A 24129-nucleotide genomic window follows, 5' to 3' on the forward strand; every position below is an offset into this window, starting at 1 on the left:
AGCCTATGCAAATAGCCAAGTGACTCCCAGAAACATCCAAAAAGGGGTAGCAACCTCACCCAATTAAGATGACCCAATCAAAAGACAAATTGAGTTATGTCCACTTTCTATTTCTGGAATCTCTCAGCTCACTGTTATTCCAACCTGTGTCCACAGCAGAAACTTGAAGACCTCTAGTCAGTTTTCTTAACTCAATACACATCCATTTGGTAGCAGTCTGCCTATTGTTTATTTCATATAACAGGCCAAACTGGATTTGTTATCTTTGACATACTTTGGACAACTTCGGACACAGGCTTTTGCATATATTTTTCCATCAACCTCAACATGGCATAAAAATGCTTGATCATTTCTCCATAAACCTCTCCAACTCCCCACTTTTAGTCAGCCTGTAAGATGGGAGTTCTCAGACTCCTCTCTCATTTTCTCTAATAATCCAAGCTGTATCCAAATCCTGCTGCTGCTGCTTCCAGAACTGTTAAGATCCTGCTTTTTATTTTTGGTCCACACAGATGAGACTCATTTAGGCCCTCATGATTTATCTGGATGGGTTTTTCCAAGTTTACCCATCATTGTAGTATTAGAGCAGAGGTGGGCAAACTACGGCCCGCGGGACCGTCCTGCCCAGCCAGAGCTCCCAGCCATGGAGGCTAGTCCCCAGCCTCTCCCCCGCTATTGCCTTTCCCCTGCAGCCACGCTGCTGCGTGGGAAGCATGGCTTGCACCCGCCCACCTCCCAGGCTTTCCAATAAGCCTGTCCTGCTGCTCTCAGTGGTATGGTAAGGGGGAGGAGGGATTGGATATGGGGGGGAGCTCCTGGGGTGGGGGCAGACAGGGGGCAGTTGGATGGGGCGGAGGTGGCTGTCAGGAAACAGGGAGGGTTGGATAGGGGGTGGGGAAGTCAGGGGATAGGGAGCAGGGGGGGCGGTGGAGGAAGGGAGGATTGGATGACTTGAGGGTTCTGAGGGGGGGCACTCAGGGGGCAGGAAGTGGGATAGGCCCTCCATACCATTTTGCAACCCCGATGTGGCCCTCAGGCCAAAAATTTTGCCCACCCCTGTATTAGAGTATCTTCCACAAAGAAGTTAACACAAGTCTCTTCCACACCTACCAGTTATTGCCTTTTTTAGAAAAAATAGGCTATATGAGATGCAAGTAGGCTGCTGCATTATGATTGTTACCACAAGAAAGCCAAATTGAAGTGGGGGGTATTGCATTTAGTTCTGAACTTGGAGAGGGCAGAGTTAATTCTTTTTTAGTCTGTAAACAAGCTCCACAGCCTTCACCTGGCTCCTGTAAGAGCTCTTTCTCCTGAAGATCGGAGTCTTTTCCAATTTGGAAACAGTTCCATTTTTCCAATTATGTGAAGCCATCAGGTTCATCACCACAGAAAAAGGCAGCTCTAACTACCTGAGAGATCACCAACACCAAGCAGGGCTTTAAAAGTCAGTACAGTGAAAATGAACTGAACTGTGTCCAACGGAGAACCAGAGTGGGAAGCTATGAATTAGGATGATGTGTTCTTGATAATCTGCATTACCGAAGAGACAATCATTATATTCTAGACCAATTTAGCCTCCTCAGGGTATTGAATTTTACTGCTAAGTATAGAAAATTGCAATAATCATGCCATCTTGATTACTGTAATCCTTTCTGGCAACTCTGACATCCACATCATTCTCCTCCAACAGCTACTAAGGCCAGGTCTACATCAGAAGAAGTTTGGCAGTAAAGCTGTATCAGCAAAACTTCCGAGTGTACACAGAGCTTATACCAGCTACAGAGTGCTTATACGGTTTGGCAACATGATAAGCTATACTGGCAAAGGCACTTTTACGCCAGAATCACTGCATTTGCAGTCTGGCTCTTGCTGGTATACAACTATCACCACTCTCACGCCTCACAAAAAAACCCACCCTAACCAACACTGCAATACCAGCAAAGTTTCTAGTGTACAACGGGCCTATGACCATCTTCTTTGTTCATCTCTCTAGCCATACCTGCCTTGTTCTGTTTCAATGCATTCATCAACTCCTTTTATGATCTCATATTCATGCAGAGGTGTGGGAAAGTATCCAACTGCAAAGGAAGAAATAAGGCTGCCATCCCTAGAAACCTGAAGAGGAGGATTGCAGAGGACCTCCATGAAAATTTCACTGGGATCTATCAGCAGGATTCTAGGGATGTCGCTGTGTACAGAAACAAACTGCTCTGTATAACTCTTCAGAGGAATGAAAAGCAGATACCTATCTGTGTCTCAGACCCTGCCGAGGTATCCACCATGGCCTAGGTGGTGGTGGGGTTTCTGCCAAGTATTTCATGTAGTTCTTGGTAAAAGCAGCAGGTCCATGGCTTAACATTGGATTGATTGTTGGCCTCCATGGCCTTCTGGTGTGCCAACCACAGTTCCTTGGCTTTCAGGTGGCACTGCTGCTGATCCCTGTCGTACCCCTTCTCCTGAATCCCCCATGCAATCTGCTCATAGATGTCCACATTTCTATAGCTGGACCATAGCTATGCCTGCACAGCCTCTTCTCCCCACAGTCCCAGGAGATTCGGTATTTCCTGTCTACTCCAGGTCAGAGCGTATCTGGGATGCATAGCCGGAATGGTTGGCTGGGCAGTTGCACACAACAAGAGAGAGATGCTAGGTGTGCACACCAAGCTGGACAATCAGGAAAAGGTATTGCAAAAAAATTGCTGGATTTTTAAGTGGCGAGGGGCAGCTTCTGGTCTCTGTGACCCCTGAGCAGTGGAGTTAACAACTGTGACCAGAATGAGCCATTTCCTTCACCCCTGGTGGGCCATACTCACTATGGCTGGTGCTATGCACAAACACTCCCAAGCAGAATGGTCAATAAGCACATTTTATTTCAAACTTTAGGGGAGCAATGGAAGGGAGTTTTGAACCTTAACTTTTGCTTTCCATTGCGACTACACTGACAATGGTACCTCTATGTTTTATCTCTAGCTGTTGCCATTGCAACCATGACAGATAAGGAGAAGAAAGAAGAGGACTGAAGATAACATGTTCAGCAAGACCATGCAAGCAAGTGCTGCATCAGACCATGAGCAGAAGGGCTTGGAGGGTGAATACTGCAGACTGTGTGGGAAAGAAAGAGCAGACAGGACCAGGAGAAAGGCCCACGAGTCAAAGCAGGAAAAGGAAAGGGAGTTGCACCCGAACATAATGGGTCTTCTCTAGAAGCAAACAGATGCTGCAGACTCTTGCGGAACCTACAGGTTCAACAATCAAAGGCTTCCCTCCCTTTGCTATCCATGGAGAACTCCAGTTTAGCACCTCCTTACACATACACTCTCAATGTTCCACATGGCACCACATTACCCCTCAGGGTGGATAAAAATCAATGATTTTTTTTTAATCGGATTTTTAAAATTTAAATTGGATTTTTTTGATAAAATGTTTGAGGGAAAAACCTCTCTCATCATGGAATAGGGATTATAAATTCTAATTCCATAGCATGAGACTATATATTCATGTAAAGTTTAAGAAAAGTTTTGTAAATGAGTTCCAACAGTTCATAGTTTAGGGACCCAATCTTATGGGGTTCCAGAGGCTTCTGTACAGATTTAGGTTAATCTTTCTATCTACCCGATAGGGCTCAGTGCTCAGTCTAGAAGATACCATCAGAGATGATTAGTTTTGCAGTTCTCAAACTGTGGATGTGTGTCTCCAGAGATAACATGCTTGTTAACTGCAAAAATGTTTTAAAATAATTAAATATATAGAGGTGAGAAATAACAGATCTCAACCCTATTGTCCCTCTGCAAATCTGTACAGAGTCAATCCCTTACCTCTCTCTAAAAGTGCAAAGTTTCAAAAAGTTCAATGAATAGAAGATTGTTGGGAGCAAAATAGATCTGGACAACGAGAAGAAGTCTGGAGATAACTGTGAGAAGGGAGGGACAGTCAGGAGAAACAAAAGTAAAACTGTTTGAGCAGAAGTCTTGAGATCTTTCTGAGAGTAGCCTTCATTGATTTGAGATCTACCATACCATTCTCTCACTAGAAGGGAAAACCTATAACGGCAGCAGGCCATAAAAGAGACCCAGTTTGGGAATATTTTAATGAAGTTCCTCAACCTGTGGGTAAGACAGGCATGCGTGAAAAATGCAACCAGTGCAACAAAGAAATGCAAGGCCTGGTTGCCCAAATGAAACATCATCATGAGAAGTGTTCCTTCTCAGGAGGAAGCTGCATTGAAGATGATGAAAGGAACATGTCTGAACATGCAGGAGCTTCATGTTGGTTTTTATTTCATCCTTCTTTCTTAAGGACTGCCTGTCTTCCTTCTGGACTATTCTTGAATTCTGTTTCAGCAAAAAATATAGGTGTTACTCTATGATACTATGATTTTAGATGCAGTTGTACAATTTCACCTTTAAAGTAGTACAGGTACTGAGCGTCAGGGAATGCAATGAGCAGTACTAAATGAGCAGTATGGTAATAATAATTAAATAACTGCATTGACTTAGGAGACTATCCTCAACATACAGGATTCTGAAGACTATCCACCTTCAAGATCACCATCATTTTCTACAGTTGCAGAGTTATCTGCCAATGATAGTGTTTCAGTCACATCATGTATGTCACATAGCCACAATATATCACCTGTAGCAAAAAGGAAAAAAAATCTCCGTCATCCAGAAACAACCACAGATAAGTTGGTGATAAGAACCGGCACATTACAAAAAGAGATAATTGTTGAAAAAATTGCCCGGTTTCTTTATGCAACGAACTCTCCTTTCCGTATGATTGAGAACCCACACTTCATTAACATGGTTCAGTCATTAAGACCAGGATACAGTCCACCCAACAGAGCAAATGTCACAGGCAAATTGCTGGATAAAGTGTATGAAAGAGAAATTGAGTAGTGTGCAAAAGGTCTAGAGGGTAAAATTGTTAACCTGAGTCTTGATGGGTGGAGCAATGTCCACAATGATCCTGTTGTATGTGCTTATGGGACAACAGAAGAAGGGAATGTCTTCCTTACAGATACAATTGATACATCAGGAAATCCACACACAGCAGAATATTTACAAGAAGTAGCAGTAAAAGCTATAACAAACTCTGAAAAAAAATTCAAATTTCTATTACGCAGCTTGGTCACAGACAATGCTGCAAATGTATCCAAGATGAGAAGAAATTAGTTAGAAGAGAGTGAAGAGAGTCCCAAGTTAATAACATACAGTTCCGGTGCTCATTTCATGCACCTCCTAGCCAAAGACTTCAGTGTTCCAGAAATAAAGGCTAATGTTGTTGAAATTGCAAAATACTTCCGTAACAACCACTTTGCAGCAGCTGCTCTGAAAAAAGTGAGAGGAACCAATCTAAATCTCCCACAAGATGCGTGATGGAACTCAGGAGTGGACTGTTTTGAGCACTATATCAAGAACTGGCTTAATCTGATGACAGTTTGTGAACAAAACCATGAAAAAAATAGATGGCACTGTCACAGCCAAAGTGCTCAACGTTGGGCTTAAGAGAAATGTTGAACACATGCTGAGTATCCTGAAGCCTATTTCTGTAGCCTTGAACAAAATGCAGGGAAATAGCTGTTTTATTGCTGATGCTGTTGAAATTTAGAAGGAACTGAGTGATATCTTAAGAAGAGAAATATGCAATGACAGAGTTAAATTACAAGCATTAAAAAAACAAATGGGACAAGCACTGTCTCCAGCTCATTCTCTTGCAAATATTCTCAATACTCAGTACCAGGGTCAAACCTTAACTGCTGAAGAACAGGAGTTGGCTATGACACTGACATCTGGCAACCATCCCTCCGTAATGCCAACTATAATAAACTTCAGAGCTAAGGGTGAACCATTCAAGGAAGTTTGCTCATGATGTTTTAAAGGAAGTCACACCAGTGACCTGGTGGATGTCACTTAAGCACTTGGATTCAGAGACTGTTGAAGTGATAATCTCACTTTTAACAGCAGTAGCTTCTTCTGCCAGTGTAGAAAGAATATTTTCTTCCTTTGGAAGAATTCATTCCAAATTGAGAAATTGTTTGGGACCCGAAAAAGCAGGAAAGCTTGTTTTTCTTTTCCAGATTATGAACAAACAGGAAAACGAAGGTGAAGACGACAGACTTAGCTGCAGAAGCCAATATTTTAAGTTCCTCATGTTGACCTGGCTGACATAGTCAATTTAATTTTTTTTTAAAAAATATTTCATTTAACTATTTTAGCTACAAACAATTTTAAGAAAAACAAATCTGATTTTAAAAAACTTGAATGTTTAACTCAATTCAAAAAATCATATGCTTGTTTTGTTAAAATATTATTTGTTTGCTGTTGAAGAAAAAAATCCAGAATATATAACATTGATGTTTTAGTTAAATAAAACTATTTAAATGTTTGTCTAGTGATGTTCTCCTCCTAAGACAGCATGGCAAGAAAATCCTCCAAATATTAATGAGTAAGCTGTTGAATTGGAGATAGTTCACCTCCAAATGACTTCATAAATATCTGCTTCAATTACCTTTGGTAAATGAAGTAACCAAACAACCATCCATTTTCTGATATAGTTGTAAAACTATTCTGAAAAGTTTTCAAAATAAATCACTAAAAATGTATAGTGTGTACCTTCTAAAAATGAAACCTACATCTATCTCCAAGTTGTGAAGAATATGTATTAAGGTTATAACAACCAACAAAAACGCACTTTTATGTAATAATCCATGATTAAATTGAGTCTTCCTGAATAGTGATTTAAATCAAATCCACGCTGCTACTCCTACCATTCCACACCAGGATAAAGTAAGGACAACTACAGCTTCATATACACTGACCTGTGAGAGCCACATTTGTTGTATGAGTAGCCAAAATGGACATTAATGGAACAGAACTTAAGAGGAAAGAACATTCATTTATTAAGTTTTTAAATGTATTAGCTTTTAACTTGTACAGATTTTTTGGCACACTGGTTATGTTACTCAAAATTATATTTTTTGGAAAATAATTCATCTTTAATTCCCAACATCACTGCAGAATGCCAAGTGGTACTGAAAGCACCCACTTACTTGTTATTGTACAGTGTGACAGCTCATAGGATTAGTGACAGATAGTGTAATATTTCTAAATGTACAGCAAGCACCAGAAAATTAATAGGTGCACTGACATTGTATATTCATAGACATACACCAAAACACCCCTCTGTTACGATATAGGTATTCAAGCCTGTCTGTAAAGACCTATACTTTAAGAATTTAGGTATATGTTTATCATTTAGCTAGTTATAGAGGTATAAAAGAAAGAATCTGTTTAAGGGCCTTCTCTCACTGTGACAGTCTGAGGCCCTGTTCTTAGGCGAAGGCCTTTGGCTAAGCAGCAGAGGCAGCCATAAGCTGGGAAGCATATGATCACATCCTCACATTCCAAACTCGTCATATTGAAATAAGGCAATCTGGGGCTGTTGAAAAGATGATCCCTTGCTATGGAGGTAATAGATCGGAAGAGCCTAGAAGATGTAAAAGGAAATTTACTTTGATAGTTTTCTGTCTGGTAAGAACTCAGTCTATCAATAGACACAGGTGGGAAACCCTTTTGTCTTTATAAATGTAGTTGTGAAATCCTCACTTCTGTAATGTTTTGTCATAATAGTTCCTACTTTACTATTGTTTATTTGCATGGTCTCTGTCTGGTTCTGTGATTGTTTCTGTCTGCTGTATTAATTTTGCTGGGTGTAAATTAACAAGGTGGTAGGATATAATTGGTTAGCTAATCATGTTACAATATGTTAGGATTAGTTAGGTAAATTTCAGTAGAATGATTGGTTACGGTATAGCTAAGAATATTACTATATAAATTAGGGGCAAACAGGAAGTAAGTTAAAAGAAAAGGAGTACTTGTGGCACCTTAGAGACTAACCAATTTATTTGAGCATAAGCTTTCGTGAGCTACAGCTCATTTGTGAGCTGTAGCTCACGAAAGCTTATGCTCAAATAAATTGGTTAGTCTCTAAGGTGCCACAAGTACTCCTTTTCTTTTTGTGAATACAGACTAACACGGCTGCTACTCTGAAACAGGAAGTAAGTTGGGATTTGAAAATAAGGAAAAAGGAACTTGGATTTAAGCTTGCTGGAAGTTCACCCCAATAAACATTGAATTGTTTGTACCTTCAGACTTCGGGTACTGTTTCGCTCTGTTCATACAAGAAGGACCAGGGAAGTGGGAGGGTGAAGGAATAAGCTCTCTAACACCCTCTATTCCTAACAGGCCTCAGAATTGCAGGGCAAGGAGGAACAGTTCACCAAAACACTTTACTGGGGCTCACTATTATAGTGCTTTCTCAAGGCCTTCCTCAGCCATATATCTCCACATTGAGCTCATTTAATACCCCTTGTGTCTGACTGTTCAAACCCAGCAGATAGCCAGTCCACCTCCATGTTCCACCCCGCCAGCAACTTTTCTCCCTTTGCCTCACAGATCCTATGCAGGATACAGCAGGCAGCTATAATTATGGAGATATTTTTCTCAGAGATCCAATCTTGTGAGTAAACAATGCCATACTTCTTTTAGCCCACCCAAAAAGCACATTTAACTGTCATTCAACTACAGGATCAGTAGGTGAAGAATCTTTCCTTGATGCTGTCAAGCTGGCCACTATACAGCTTCATAAGCCAAGGGTAGGCTGAGCTCCACAGGATCATTACTGGCATTTCAATATTCTCAATGGTAATCCACATGTCAGGAAAGAAAGTTCCTGCTTGTAGCTTTCTGAACAGTCTTGTGTTCTTAAAGATGTGAGCATCATGCACTTTCCCTGACCAGCCCACACTGATGTCAGTAAAGAGTCCCTGGTGATCCACTTGCATAACCACAGAAAAAGTAGCCTTTTCTGTTGATGTACTGTGGGGCAAGATGAGCTGGTTGCCAAAATAGGGATATGCATGCTATCTTTCACAGTGCTGCAGTTTGGGAACCCCATTACTGCAAATCCATCCACTATGTCTGGCACATTGCCAAGCGTCAGTACTGTGTACCACGAGATGAATAATGGCCCTGCACATTTGCATGACAACAGCCCCCACAGCGGTTTTTCCAACTCCAAAAATGATTTCCCACTAATGGGAAACAATCCGGCGTTGCAATCACCACTCACTTCTCCACGCCAGTGCAACTCTCATACTAGTGTCCTTGCGCTGGAGAGCTGGGGTGAGCTCAGCACACAGATCCAGGAATGTGGCCTTTCACGTCTGAAAGTTCTGCAGCCAATGCTTGTCATCCCAAAACACGTACAGCAGAACCTCAGTTATTAACACCAGAGTTACAAACTGACCAGTCAACCGCACACCTTATTTGGAACTGGAAGTATGCAATCATGCGGCAGCAGAGAGAAAAAAGCAAAGACAGTACAGTACTGTGTTAAACGTAAACTACTGAAAAAAATAAAGGGAAAGCAGCATTTTTCTTCTACAGAATAAAGTTTCAAAGCTGTATTAAGTCAATGTTCAGTTGTAAACTTTTGAAAGAACCACCATAATGTTTTGTTCAGAGTTACAAACATTTCACAGTATGAACAATCTCCATTCCCAAGGTGTTCATAACTGAGGTTCTGCTGTATTATGATGCAATCCCACCAGTCAGTAATCCTTTCTTGGGCACAGAAGCCCACCAGCTCCAGCACCACCACCAGCCACCTTGAATTGGTTTTCACTACGCCCCCACAGCAATCTGTCCTCCATGAAACCATCATGCTCTCCACTGATGCGGTTCTTCTTGTGACTCTGCAAATACCAGAGGATCATGCATCCTGTGCTTGCAATGCTCAGAATAATAGCACAGAGCCGTGCAGGTTCCATGCTTCTGTCAGAGATGACTGATAGCGGGGAGGGCAGAGCATATTCACGCAATTTTTTTTTAAAAAGGCACTAAAATTACAGACCTTGAATGACATTATGGGATGGAGAAAGTTGCATGCTGGTACGCTGACCCCTTGCACCACTTGTTTCTGCCCCACGATATATTACCAAAATTTCCCAAAACACAGTGCGCTGGACAGTCGCAATCTGCATACCGGGATACCTACTCATGGTGCACCGCACTATGCATTGACAAAAGCATCTTAGGTAGTATATGCAACGCTAATGCAAGGATCCAAGTGTGCACATGTACAAGCAATATACTAAATGCAGCAACTTTATACCAACGTAACGTGCGTTAGCAAAATGTGTAGTATAGACAGCTTATGTCCACAGAAGAATGCTTCCATCAATGTAACTAACTTTGTTTGGAGAGGTGATGTTCTTATACTAATGGAAAAACCTCTTCCATCAATAAAGGCTATATCTACAATGCAGGGTTATGCTGGCATAGCTACATCAGTATAGCTATTTTGGTATAGTCTCGGCAAAGTAGACATCCCCTTAGTGCTAACTGCAGAAAAGAGCTGTTAAGCTTCAGCAACTCTCCAAAAAAAGGAAAGTCATCCCTCAGAAGTGTGAATAACTGAATTATTTAAACATGCTTTATTAGAATCAACTCTCCAATCACGAAAGAAGGTTTCGTGAGGAGGTGAAAGAAGCAATAAGATATAAAATGGGGAAGCTGACAGCAAAGGATACAAATTTGCATTTCCTGACTGGTGACAACTGATAGGGATGCTAAAGGCAGCAACAACAAAAAGGCAAAGACCAGCAGGGTTAAGGACAATAAGAAGGAATTCCTGAAATATATTAGGAACGAACAAAATCATAATGATATACGTCCAAGACTAGATAAGGATAACTGCCAAATCATGATGCAGAATAGGCAGAAATTAATATTTCTGTTCTGTATTTGGATACAAGCAGGATGATATTTATATCAGACACTGATAATGAAATATTTTCCATTCCATCAATAACTATGGGCCATGACAAACAGCAACTATGAAAATTAAACATTTTAAAATCTGGAGAACCCAATAATTTGCATCCAAGAGTATTAGAGGAATTGGATGAAGAGCTCCCTGAATCATTAATGTTAATTAATGGTCCTAGAATACTGGAGAAGCTCCAAAGGACTGGAAAAAAACTAATATTGTCCCAGTGTTTAAAAAGGAGTAAAATGGCATGTTCTACAAAGTATATGCTAGTTAGTCTGATGTCATTCCTGGACAAAATAATGGAAAGGTTGATCTGGAATGCAATCACTAAAGAGTTAAAGAACAGTGGTATAATTACTTCCAAACAACATGGTTTTACAGTAAATAGGTCTTATCAAACAAAAAATTCTGAAAAGTTTGATGAGTACACAAGTTTGGTTGATAAAGGTAACTAAGTTAATATACTTGGACTTCTGTACGGCATTTGACCAGCATTTTGATATAAAACTAACACTATATAAAATCAATGTAGCCCTATTAAATGGCTAAGGACTAGTTAGCTGACAGATCTCATAAAAAGTAAGTGTACACAGAAAATCAACACTCAACAAGAGAGTGTTTCTAATGTGGTTCCACAGGGATCTGTTCTTGCCACCAATACTATTAAATATCAATGATCTGGAAGAAAATACAAGATCATTGCTGGTAAAACCTGCAGATGACAAATTGGTGGAGTGGTAAATAAAGATGGGGCCTGGTCAGTTACATACCCGAAGTTGATCACTTGGTAAAGTGAACTCATTTAAACTAATGTCATTCATTTTAAACACAGCCAAAAGCAAGATCATACATCTAGGAACAAGGACCATAGGTCGTACAAGATGGAGGACCATATCCTGGAATGCAGTGACATTGAATAGGACTTGGGGATAACAGCGGATAACCAATTGAACATGAGCTCCCACCTGTGCTATGCTGTAGCTAAGAGGGCAAACACAACCCTTGGATGTATAAGCAAGGAAATATCAAGGAGTAGGGAGGTACTGTTACCTCTTTATACAGCATTAGTGAGACTATTACTGGAATACTTCGTCCAGTTCCTGTGTCCACACATCAAAAGGACATGGAAAAATTACAAAGAAAAATGCTACAAGAATGATTTGAAGCCCAGAGACCATAATTTATATCAAAAGGCTTAAGCAGCTCAGTCTGTGTAAGCTTACCCAAGAAAAGGTTAAAAGGTGACCTGATCATCATCCACAAGTACTTACATATGTAAGAGATTTCTGGTAGTAGATGGCTCTTTAATCCAATGGTTGGAAGTTGAAGTTAGAGAAATTCAGAATAGAAATAATGCAAAAAATTTAAGTCAGGATAACTTATCAGTAGAACAATTTACCTAGGGATAGAGTGGATTCTTCATCACCTGAAGCTTTTAAATCAAGAGTTCCTATCTTTCTAGAATATATGTTCTCGCTCAAATCCAAGTTACGGGTTTGAGGCAGATTTTACCAACTGAGGTTCTTTGGCCTGTGTTATGTAGGTCAGATTAGACAATTTTAAGGGTCCCTTCTGGCCTTAAAAATCAATGAATCTTTGTCTAAGATTAGAATACTGGATCAAGTAATCCATTCCCTGCATGCAATAGAGGTACTGAAGAGAGAAGAGAAAACAGAAGAAAGAAATTATGGCACCTATACTGGGCCACAGCAAGTCTGAAACTCAATCTTAGTGCTCCCAATATTTGTTTAAATTAAAAACAGTTCTAGGTGGAATGCTCTAGTGAGAGATTTGTAGCTGTATACTCCAGATCATTCAATGTGTCCATGCTAAGAATGGTCAGCCATGCTTCCAAAGTCTCCTGTCAGCTTGTAGTCTTTGTTTATGGATCTAATTAAGGGAATTATATCTGGGGCCTGCCAGCACATACAACTTAATAAATAATTTTGGCAGCCAAAAATACATGGAAGGTTTTGCCTTTTTCTAAAGAGTAAGCGAGGAAAGATCTCTCCTTCTATTCAACTATGGCTATTTGAGTATTTAATAAGGATGTTGTATGATCGATCAGACCCTCAAAGAATCAGATGGCATGATCTTAGTGTGCAAGAATGGAATGTCCCCCTCTCCTTCATACCTATGGGGAGGGCAGGCAAAGGAGAGGTAGAACTGCATAGATTCTCAGGGTGGCATTCCTTAGAATTGGAGATCAGTGCTCACTCAGAGGGAAGAAACCCAGGAGAAAAGCAGCAGGGCAGTAGCTTGTTCAATTACAAAGGAAACTGAGTCCCTTGCTGAGGAGCAGACTGCACTGAAGTGCTAAGCCACTTCTTTAATGTCCCACCAGAAGCCCTAGCCAGGCATGGGCCTCATCACAAGACAGCCAAGAAGAGGCTGTCACAACTGTCAGACTGATGCTATTGCAGATACTGCACCTGCCTCTCAGGGTATGTGTACGCTGCAATTAGACACCAGCAAATGGCCCGTGCCAGCGGACTCAGACTCACAGGACTCAGGCTAAGGGTTGTTTAATTCTGGTGTAAATGTTTGGGCTCAAGCTGCAGCCCAAACTCTGGGACCAGCTCAGGCAGGGTCCTAAAGCCCAGGCTCCAGCCTGAATGCCTATACCACAATTAAACAGCCCCTTAGCCAGAGCCCCATGGGCCAGATGCAGGTTTTGAATTGCAGTGTGGACATATCCCCAGTCTCTCCTTTTCTATTTATGCCTTGCTGGGCTGCATGTGTTACCAGGGTCCCAGAGTTCAAAATGCTGCACAAACAAAACCCACCTCAAAACGTTACAAAAACCAGAAATTAAATACGATCACATGACTCCCAACCTGGTTCTGAATTTAAAACCCTGTTAGAATTCAAAATGATCTTGACAAATTAGAAAAGAGCTCTGAAATCAAGATGATGAAATTCAGTACAGACAAGTTCAAAGTACTTCACTTAGGACAAATCAAATGCACAACTACAAAATGGGGAATAACTGGCTATGCGCTAGTACTGCTGAAAAGACTCTGGGAGGCTATAATAGATCACAAATTGAATGAGTCAACAATGTGATGCAGTTGTAAAAAAGGCTAATATTTTGAAGTGTATTAACGGTGTTGTTGTATTTCAGACACAGAAGGTAATTGCACCACTCGGCACTGGTAAGAACTCAGCAGAAATACAGCATCCAGTTCTGGGTGCCACACTTGAAGGAATATGTGGATGAACTGGAGAGAGTCCAGAGGAGAGCAAAACAATGATAAAAGGTTTAAAAACCTGATCTATGAGGAAAGGCTAAAAAAACAAGGCATGTTTAGTCTTGAGAATGGAAGACTGAGGGGGCACCTGACAACAGTCTTCAAACATGTTAAGGGATGTTATAAAGAGGAAGGTGATCAATTGTTCTCCATGTCCACAGAAGGCAGGACAAGTAGTAATGGCTTAATTTGCAGCAACAGAGATTTAGTTTAGATATGAGGAAAAATTGTCTAACTAAGGATAGTTAAGCACTGGACCAGTTACCAAGGGAGGTTGTGGAATCCCCATCTTTGGAGGTTTTTATAAACAGGTTGGACAAACATCAGTAAGGAATGGTCTAGGTTTACTTGGTCCTGCCACAGTGAGGGGACTGGACTAGATGACCTCTCTATGTCCTTACCAGCCCTACATTTCCAGGATTCTAATTAATCTGTGTAATTCATCCTATAGTTTACACTCTCATCCTTCAAAGCATAGACAGTGAGTAACTAGTCAATAGGTCTGGTATTCATGTGCTCAGAACTGAAGACCAAACTTGTGAGCAATCTCCCCAGAGCCACAGAAAAAATCACCATCTTTGCAGTCCATGGCGCAGTGCTGTTGCACACCTAGCCCAAAACTTCACTGGCAGCTGCTTTCTATTTTACTTTCCACCATCATCCCTACAATTATGACACAAGATACACTGACATACAGACCCCAATACAAAATTGAAAGCTTAAATAATTCACTTTCAACTATGATGTCTATTCTCTTTCTTTTTCAAATGGTAGTTACATTTCTATTGGGTTTAAAGGAGTTAAGATTTTAAAGAATTACTTACCAGTCCCTCATTATCTTCCGAGGTTCTCTGGAAGTGTGCTGCTAGAGCAACATAATCCTGTGCCTGCTTGTTACATTCAAGACACTTTAGTCCATGACGGATTAGTCTCAATGGGTCTGCATACAGAGGCATGGCTGGGTGAGTGTTGATAGAGGTTCCTGTCCCACTTCCTGATGTGGCACTGGGTTTACATGAAGGAGCTGGGAAATGCAAAGTCTGAGGGGCCAAAGACACTGAAGAGTTTGTAGGAGAAGGTGAAAACATTTCATCTAAGGAAATTGGTTTCATTAACAGCTGAGAACATTGCATAATCAATCCTTTGCTCTTGTGCTCTCTCGCATGTTTAAGCAAACTACACTTGTTAAAGAACAGCAGCAGAGTTGAACACTGAGTACACATGACTTCAATGTGGACACTTCGCCTACTATAGTGTTGAGTTAGGCTTTTTTCTAAGGCAAATGAATCTCCACATTCAAGGCAACAATACCCAGATGCAGGTAACTGAATATTACTGTCAGGTGGTGGGCTGAGGTTTGGAGAATACACTGACACAAGATTGTTACTGTTTAGTACTTTATTAAATTCCTCCACAATTACAGGAGCAGCTTTCTTTACTTGATGCACCAGTGGCACTGACATTTGGGTTAGCTGAGGCTGACTTCGCCTTTGCACAGACGATTTTGCTGTGACAGAAGCAGCAACACTGTGTGGAACTAAATTGAGATTTGCTAGATGTACGGCTTTGGGAAGGAGGCTGGAAGTGGTGGGGTTAGATGGCTGCGTCACAATACCCTGATGCTGCCTCTTGTTGGGCTGCTCCCCTACATTACCTATTTTTGTGGCATCACTGCCACAGTTTGGCAGTGGAGACGAAGACACTTTGGGTGTGCTGTTGTCAGTAGTCTCTGTTTTCATATCATCTATACAGGGGCTTGCAACATTTGACACTTGAATAGCTGTGGCAGCTGCATTTTTGGTGGAACCCTTGCTTGCCTCATTTTCCATGACTGCACTAGTATCAGGTGAAGGGAAGGACTTAGTACACTCTTCTGCGGCCAAACCTTCTGCAGATGACTCCTCAGGAGATTTGCCCAACTCTTCCGCTTCTGGCAAGATTCTAGTTACAGTTCTTTTAATTTCACCAGAAGACATCTTAATAGTTTTTATTCTAACTTTGGGAATAGCTGGTGGAGAGCCAGCTGCCACGGATGGAGAGCCTTTTCCACTACTATCACTGCACACACTTCGAGGACTCTCAGGCTGCTTGTTGGCCTTTTTTACCACCTCTAGGGGGCTTCTTGGGCTCTTTGGTGACTTAGGCATTTTGGGGCTTCCTTTCATGCCATCTTTAAAATGGCCAGAAGGTTCTTTTGTAAGGCTTGTTTGATCTTCTTTTGGAATACATGCAACTTTTTTGGCCTGAAGAGCTACTAATGCAGCAACACAAGATGACAATTTTGAGTGAGCTGGCTTTAGACGTTGGCGAGGTGGGATTGATGAAGAAAAGTTCACCTCAGGCATAGACCCTCTGCTTTCCTTCAAGTTATTGTCGTGGAAGCTTCCAAACGCCAAGCCTTCTCCAAGGAAGTTGTTGGTATCCACTAGATCTTTGCTGGATTCTACTAACTTCTCTGCTACTCTGTCTTGTTCTTTTCTGCTCAATTCCAGCCTATTTTCTTGCTGGCTATGAATCTCCATCTTTTGTTCTTTTTTACAATATTGATCGAACATACTCAATTCTGGCTCTGGTACCTTCCTAAGTGAATCTAGAACTGAAGCCGCAGATGGAATATACATTGGAGTTGGTGGGAAATATGGAGTTTGGGCATGTTTTGGTTTATTGTCAATACTGTTTTCTTTGAAAGCATCCTCCGGTTCAGGGCTGGAGATAGGGCTGAACTGACTGAATGTGGGTAAAGGTTCTGACTTCGACTGGTCCAGTTTTTCAGAATAGTTTTTCAAACTATCACCATTAATAAAAGCAGAATCAAATTTCCCATAATTGTGCACTAAGTTGTGAGCCTCTGATGGCAGATCAGACCCACGGAACCCATTGTGTAACAGACCAGCTCCAAGGTGATTCCCCTCCTTCTCTGCTTCAAAGGACTCCTGACGACTTGTGTTCTTCACAATAACACTCACAACAGGGATATCAGGAGCCGGCACTGATTGGGACAAGGACACATTTTCATCTATACAAATTCCTGATGGCTTTAAGTGATTTTCGTTCTCTTCACCAGTTGACTGTATGGTCTCCTTGGCATCAAGGCTAGTTGGGTCTGGGATGTCAAAAGCAGCCAAAAGGTCATCGAAGTCTGGGGTTTTCATGTCCCCCATGATGAAAGCTGCAATTAAAAGCGAAACACACTATCAAAGTTTGTCTCTGGGAAAAAAATCTATTAAACTCTTACTTGGATTTACTCTAACTAATGAAGAAAAAAATTAGGACTCTAGCCACTACAGGGAAGCTAGGTTGGGAAGTTTCAACATGCTATCACTTAAACTTCCAGTTTAAACACTGTGGGATTTTATTGTTCATTTGTAGATGGACTAACTCAGTGCCATTCAGCCTTTCTGGCCCCAGGGCCTAATGTGTTACTTTAAAAGGCCAAGGAGCTGCAAACAAGACTCTGGGGCAGATCCTCTACTGTTCTGCTCCCTATAGACTGCTCAAGCAGCACAAGCCACCTGCAAATACCCTGTTGTGGATTCCTAACATTGAGTAGCCTCCAGTCGGCATCCAGCTGTCTCCTACACTCCCCTAGCACAGCTGTGCCAGGCTGGGAGGGGATTAGCTGCAATGTGCTGTGCTCTGGCTACCCCACTTGGTGCATGGTTCCTTGGGACTACTGGCAGCTGGTGCAAGTTAGAACAGCTGGAAGTCTGTCTTAACCTGGGCTGGGAGAAGAATCAGGGAGCTGTAAGTTAGTAGTTGTTCTCAGTTTCTCTTCGTGCCCCATTCCTATATTGCCCTGGGTGGCTATGTAGAAGAGGGGCACATCCTTTCCTAGGTGCCCTCTACATTCAGCCAAAGTCAGTCAAATTCCAACCCTGCTCTCCCTAGAGCTCCCATAGCCTGAAGGGGAAGCAGGTAATGAAGCAATTGATGCTACTCTCCCCTCCCTCCTGTGCAACCCAACAGGGAGCCAGTGGGGTAACTGCAGCAGCTGCTGCTCCTGGAGCTACAGGGAAAGCTGTGGAAGGCAGTGCCCCCTACCTCCTCCTTCCATAGGTACAGGGCTGATCCAAACACTTCAGTGTAAAAAATAAAAATCACAGGGCATGGCTCAGGGAGCACTCTTCAATTGACCAAACAGAGTCATGCTGAAGGACCACCAACATAAGGCCTCAAGGATCACAGAATGGATACCTCTGGACAAACTCAAAAGTGAAACTAGTATGATCTGCAAATAACAGAAGCTGTTACTTCCTGGAAAGGTTTCAGAGTAGCAGCCATGTTAGTCTGTATCCGCAAAAAGAAAAGGAGGACTTGTGGCACCTTAGAGACTCACAAATTTATTTGAGCATAAGCTTTTGTGAGCTACAACTCACTTCATCGGATGCATGCAGCAGAAAACACAGTGGGAAGAATTTATATACATAGAGAACATGAAACAATGGGTGTGACCATACACACTGTAACAAGAGTGATCAGGTACAGAGAGCTATTACCAGCCGGGGGGGGGGACGGGGGGACGGATGGACGGACGACGGGACTCCTTTGTAGTGATAATCAAGGTGGGCCATTTCCAGCAGTTGACAAGAATGTGTGAGGAACAGTGGGTGGGGGGGGGGGGGGAGGAGAGGAGGAATAAACATGGGGAAATAGTTTTACTTTGTGTAACGACACATCCATTTCCCTGGAAAGGGTACAGTGTAGCCAGACCTCAACTATTTAGTACTGTCAATCACCTGGAGAAAAGCCAGAAGCAATTGGCCAGCCCAAGAGAAACAGCATTGAAAAACGAGGTTCCAGGTTTCTGCCAAAGCAACCTAAATAATAAAAAAGTCTTTACCAAATATTTTAGTACGTTGTGTACAGCACCTGGAGCACTCAGTTGTGGATTACTGTATAAGGGGGCTGATCCTATAGTCCTTAATTAGCTAATAAAATCACTGAAGAGTTTTGCCAGAGCACAGAATAAAGAATCATGCCTAAAAATCATAATCCAAACCAAAAGTTTGAGCATTTCTTTGGTTATAACTGTCTACAAAGGAAGGTAAAGATTACACAGGCACTGACTGCAGCTTCACAGTTAACATTATAATTGAGTTTTCATTATACACGTTCTCTAACACAGAAAAGAGATTTGTTATTACTGTAAAGGACTAAATATCCTCCCCCAGTAGTTGTACATAAATTCATGAAATATTTAAATTATACCTTAAAAGGAGACCTTTTTGAAATTTTTAAGACAACTCATGTTTTTTCAGCCACATCTAACTGGAAAATGGCAAGTTTATGAATCCAGAACTGGTACATACTGTATGCACAACAACACTTATGCAGAGTTCTTTTGCCCCGGGGGGGAGAGATGGGTAAATTAAACAAAGAGATTGTTTCTATTTTTCATTACTAATGACTAACATCTTCTCATAGAAGCCACCACTTAACATTTTAACAGTTGAAAGTCACATTTAAAATATATTCCCTTCCAGAAAGCTGCTACAAGGAACAACTTCTATGTGAACTGACAACTAAACACTACACTTTGTTACAAAACAATGGAACATACCGAATGGTCTCTGCTCTCTATTCGCCCCACTCTATCACTTCTGTACGAAGAAGAAACTAAGTTAATCATTAATCACATTAATTATTGCGGGGCCTCAGGACCAATCAAGAATTGGTCCTCTTTGTGCTAGACTCTGTACAAACACTGAGTAGCAGATGGTCCCTGCCCCAAAGTTCTAAAAACTAAATAGACACGAGACACAGACTGGGCAGAGGTGGGGGTGAGGAAGGGATATCACACAGAAGCAGAGTGAACAATATGATAATGGAAAACGTCATTTTAGTGTCAGGATTTTTTGGCTACAGTCCTCTTTCCACACTACCTAACTGGTTGCTCCTCAAGCACAGTTACAAAATTTACGGCTTGTCTACAAACAAAGAGCATTGGTTTAATTAAAAGGTTTTAAAATGTAGTTTAAGCCAGTGAAAAGGCTTTATGGATACTTCTTTTGCTTTAAGAATGGCTAACTTCGGGTTAGATTAAACCTGTTCTAATTGACCTAAACTAAACTAAAATAAGAGCATCTACACAGGGGTTTGTACCAGTTTAAGACCATACCTTTAGTTAAATCAGTGTAATTCTGTATTTAGACAAGCCCTTGGAAGTTCAGAAGATGATCCATAAAGTGCTTAAGAACAGTGCCAGTCTATGGCGAGTTGTCATGCACCATAAGGACTACAGCTGCTGGCAAGAAGCATCGATGTAGGACCTTCCACTTACTTTTGGAGGGAAAAGTCTGTGCCAGCTGGAAGAGAAGACTAGACATCCTTCATTTTCTGGCACACAAGTAATTATACAACGAAGACTGTTCATTCCTTACAGCAGAGATCGGCAACCTTTGGCACACGGCCCACCGGGCCGGTTTGTTTACCTGCCACATCCGCAGGTTCGGCCAACCACAGCTCCGACTGGCCGCGGTACACCGCTCCAGGCCAATGGGGGCTGTGGGAAGCGGTGGCCAGCACATCCCTCGGCACGCGCCTCTTACCGCAGCCCCCATTGGCCTGGAGCGGCGAAACGCGGCCAGCCGAACCCGCAGACGCGGCAGGTAAGTAAACTGGCCCAGCCCGCCAGGGGGCTTATGCTGGCGAACCACATGCCAAAGGTTGCTGATCCCTGCCTTACAGCATAATGCCCATGTCTTTATGCACAGAAGGTAAATCACCACATTATTTTAGGCACATAAAATTTCTATGATTAAAAGATTTCGGTGCACCAAGACTTATATACAGAATGCTTTAAACAAAAAATTTCATAAACAGCACGGTACGCAGTCCAACCTGTTACATCTCCTTTTCCCAGCTTCAGCTAAATCTGCAGATTGCAGTCTACCAATTTATACTGAGAACTGGAATGTTTCAGAGCACTGAATTTGGCTCCATATGAGTCAGAAGCACCACACAGACTGGGCTCACTAATAAGCAATGCAGACAAAGATTAGCTGAAAATAAGTCTGCAGAGAGGGGACCAAGGGCCAGACTTTTTAAAAGGATTTAGGTGCCTAGTAGGATTTCCAAAAGCACTTTAAAAGCTTTTGGAAATGTCCCTAGGCAGATAAAGAGGCAGATAGGTGCTGGCGTACTTTTAAAAATTTGGTCCTAGATAACTACAGTAGGACAAGAACTGGGACTCCTCACCACATAAAGCTTTATGGGAAATAGTCCAGTGTTTGCAGGACAGTCTGTGTACATATTTAAGTCCCACAGCAGCTTAATTTATGTACTCTCTCTGTTGTACAGAGTATAAGTCTCTCCTTTGCTCATATTGCAATATTTCTTCATAAAGTTTATTTTAAGACGATATAAAGTTATATTTTCTCAGAGTAAAGCAGAATCAGACTCAGGATCTGGAGAAAACTCTACAAACATTTCCAGTTAAAAAGATTTTAAAATAACCAAAATTTTAAAGAGAAGTAAATTGTCGAATATTTCTGTGTATTCCTAAATATTGAAAAGAGAATCAAGTTATAATTCAATGTATTGAAGTTTCTATCGTACCTTCTGCATTATAGAAAAATAAACATTTGTCATTCTTATATAATGTGAATGTTTGTCACTGGAGTGAGTAAAAAAAGTATGGGTACAGACAAATTTTTAAATTACAACTTAAAACAAAAAAAATTGAAGAAGTTGAAATTTGCAAAGTGTAACAGGTCATCAAACAGTCTGATAAATGACAATTACTTGCACAATAACCAAGTCTGTATATGTTTTGTTGACCAAAAACCAACCAAGCAAGAATATACATTTCAACAAGAAGGCACAGGGGAATGAAAGGAGACAAAGATCTTAGCTCTTAACTCTCTAGGGCACTGAAGGAACTGTGGGCCAGGTAGAACTGTAAACTCACAAGGCCCTTTGCTACATCTACGCTCCAAGACACACTGAATTCCAAAGGAGTTACTGTAATATCAATGCTCCACATGCACACTACATTCACTTTTCATTGGGAGTATTATTTCTGTGGACTTTTTGAGATCTGCAATAGGTCCAGTAGACTTTACAACAACATGAAACATTCTGTTCAAAGAAGAAGTTCAAGATTGCCATCTAATATTAGAGTATGAAAACACAGTTATACAAAGGTAAGTTACAGTCCTAAAAAGCTAAGTATTTAGAAGTATGCAAGTTAAGGGACAATAGAAAAATACCCCAAAAGCCAGGCTTAATTTTTAGACAGGACAGCGTGGGAAAGCAAAATCTCTTTGCCAGCAGAGTACTTTCAGAGAACTTGAAGATCAGGCTCATGGACTTAGTAAACACAGAAAGTGTACAACAACTGGCAGTAAAAGATGAAGCTGAGTTTGTCGAAGGAGACATTTGTTTAGGGAATGTCAGGAGAGAGTGGGTTTTGGGATGCTAAAGGGACAGAAAGATTAGCCAGCTAGGAGAATAAATTGGAGGCTTCCACAACACATAGGGGTGGATTCAGGCTTCAAAGTTTTAACATACAGTAAAGTACAGGAAACACAGAGTAGAAGAACAGAGTAGGCAGGTCCCAAAACAAACTCCGTGGACAACTTAATTTACATGGCTTGGTGTGAATGTGGCCTGTTGATTTACTGTACAGGCTGGGTAGACAGTTGTGCTCCAGGTCAGCAGTTCTCAAACTAGGGTCCAGGAACCCCAGGGGTCCTTAGAAACTGCACATGGGGTCTGCAAAATGTCAACCATCAAGCCAAGGATAGACAGATTCTCCAATAAGAAGCAGGTACACCCACCTCACTGACATCTGTAAATGCTCTTATACTTTTTTCTTAAAGCATTACTAACAGTACGTGTATATGAAGTACACATATACCTTTGTCAATCAGTTTCTCAGTCGTAGGTCCGTGATTAACATTGCATTTGAAAAGGAGTCCATCCACAAAAAAAAGTTTGAGAACCTCTGCTCTAGGTAACCAAACTTTGGGCTGGAAGTGGCAATTTCTGGGCTCTATCCCTTACTCTGCCAGTGACCTGCTGTGTGCCTTTGGGCAAGTCACTAAAACTACTCTGTGCCCCTGTTTCCCCACTATGAAGCAGGAACCTCCCACTTACCTATCTTCATCAAGAGCTTCAAGATCAAAAGAAAAAAAGAGAGACTAACCCCCAGAGCAATACTATTAGGCTAAAGCCAACCCCCAGGATCCAGACGTGCCATCCCGGAGGGAAGGCCACACACACTGCTCAGTGGCCTTCGTCCCAGGCGGTGAGGGAGAGGGGAGAAGTCTTCTGCCCCCAGCTGGCAGCAGTGCCTGTCCCACCGGCAAGGGAAGATCTCTGTGGGGCCAGGCAGGCCAGGGTACAGTCACAGCCATTCCCTGAGGCGGGAGGTGCAGTCAGTCCGCCCGCCCGCCCCATAGCGTGGGCAGGGCAGGCTGTCTCCTGTCCATGGGGCTGGAAGTGCTTTGTGGGGCTGGCGGGAGCCGGCCTGTCTGTGCGGCCCCATGGGGCAGGCAGCAGAGTCACGTCAGTCTGTCTGTCTGTCTGTCTGTCTGCTCACCCAAGGGGTCGGCAGGGGGGTGTCAGCCTGCACCGCGGACTGGGGGAGGGGAGCGGGCAGTAGTGAGCCCCACGGGGGGTGCTGGAGTCCGGCTGTCAGAGCAGGGAGCTGTGCGTCTGAGCGGGACTCGGTCCGTCCGCGGGGGTCAGTGGCCGGCCCGGCCGAGCCGCACTTACCAGCGCAGGCAGCTCCTCCGGGGCCCGCACAGGCCTCACCCAGCGCCGGGCAGCAACGGCCGCAACATGGCGGCGGCGGGGCGGGGCCAGGCCTGGGAAGACCTGCCCCGCTCCGCCCCTTTGGCCCCGACTCCGCTCCCTGCCGCGCCCCCAGGGACCGCCCCGCTCGCGGCTCTCTGCTTTGCCCCGCCTCCCCCCGGAAACCGCCCCGCCCCCTTGGCCCCACCCCGCCCCCGCTCCCGGCCGCGCCCCCAGGGACCGCCCCGCCCCTCCGGGGAACCGCCTGGGAAGACCTGCGCCGCTCCGCCCCTTTGGCCCCTACTCC

At 42.6% G+C, this 24129-nt stretch overlaps 1 protein-coding gene across 2 annotated transcripts in view; it reads right to left on the minus strand.

Annotated features, from left to right (window-relative positions):
* Positions 1 to 23857, minus strand: part of ZNF592 (zinc finger protein 592) — a 96073-nt gene extending 72216 nt beyond the window's left edge. Inside the window, exons 1-2 of one of the 2 annotated variants that reach the window (XM_077827777.1) lie at positions 23805 to 23857; positions 14909 to 17253 (exon numbers count right to left, since the gene is read on the minus strand). In XM_077827777.1, the coding sequence (XP_077683903.1) occupies positions 14909 to 17245 (2337 nt within the window). In that variant the 5' untranslated portion in view covers positions 17246 to 17253; positions 23805 to 23857. Of the gene's footprint in view, positions 1 to 14908; positions 17254 to 22944; positions 23070 to 23804 lie in introns of those variants that run through there. The other variant, XM_077827778.1, reaches the window with a different exon arrangement.
* Positions 23858 to 24129: the final 272 nt, after the last annotated feature.

Source organism: Eretmochelys imbricata, chromosome 10 (genome assembly GCF_965152235.1).
Source record: "Eretmochelys imbricata isolate rEreImb1 chromosome 10, rEreImb1.hap1, whole genome shotgun sequence".
In the NCBI taxonomy this organism is placed as follows: Eukaryota; Metazoa; Chordata; order Testudines; family Cheloniidae; genus Eretmochelys; species Eretmochelys imbricata.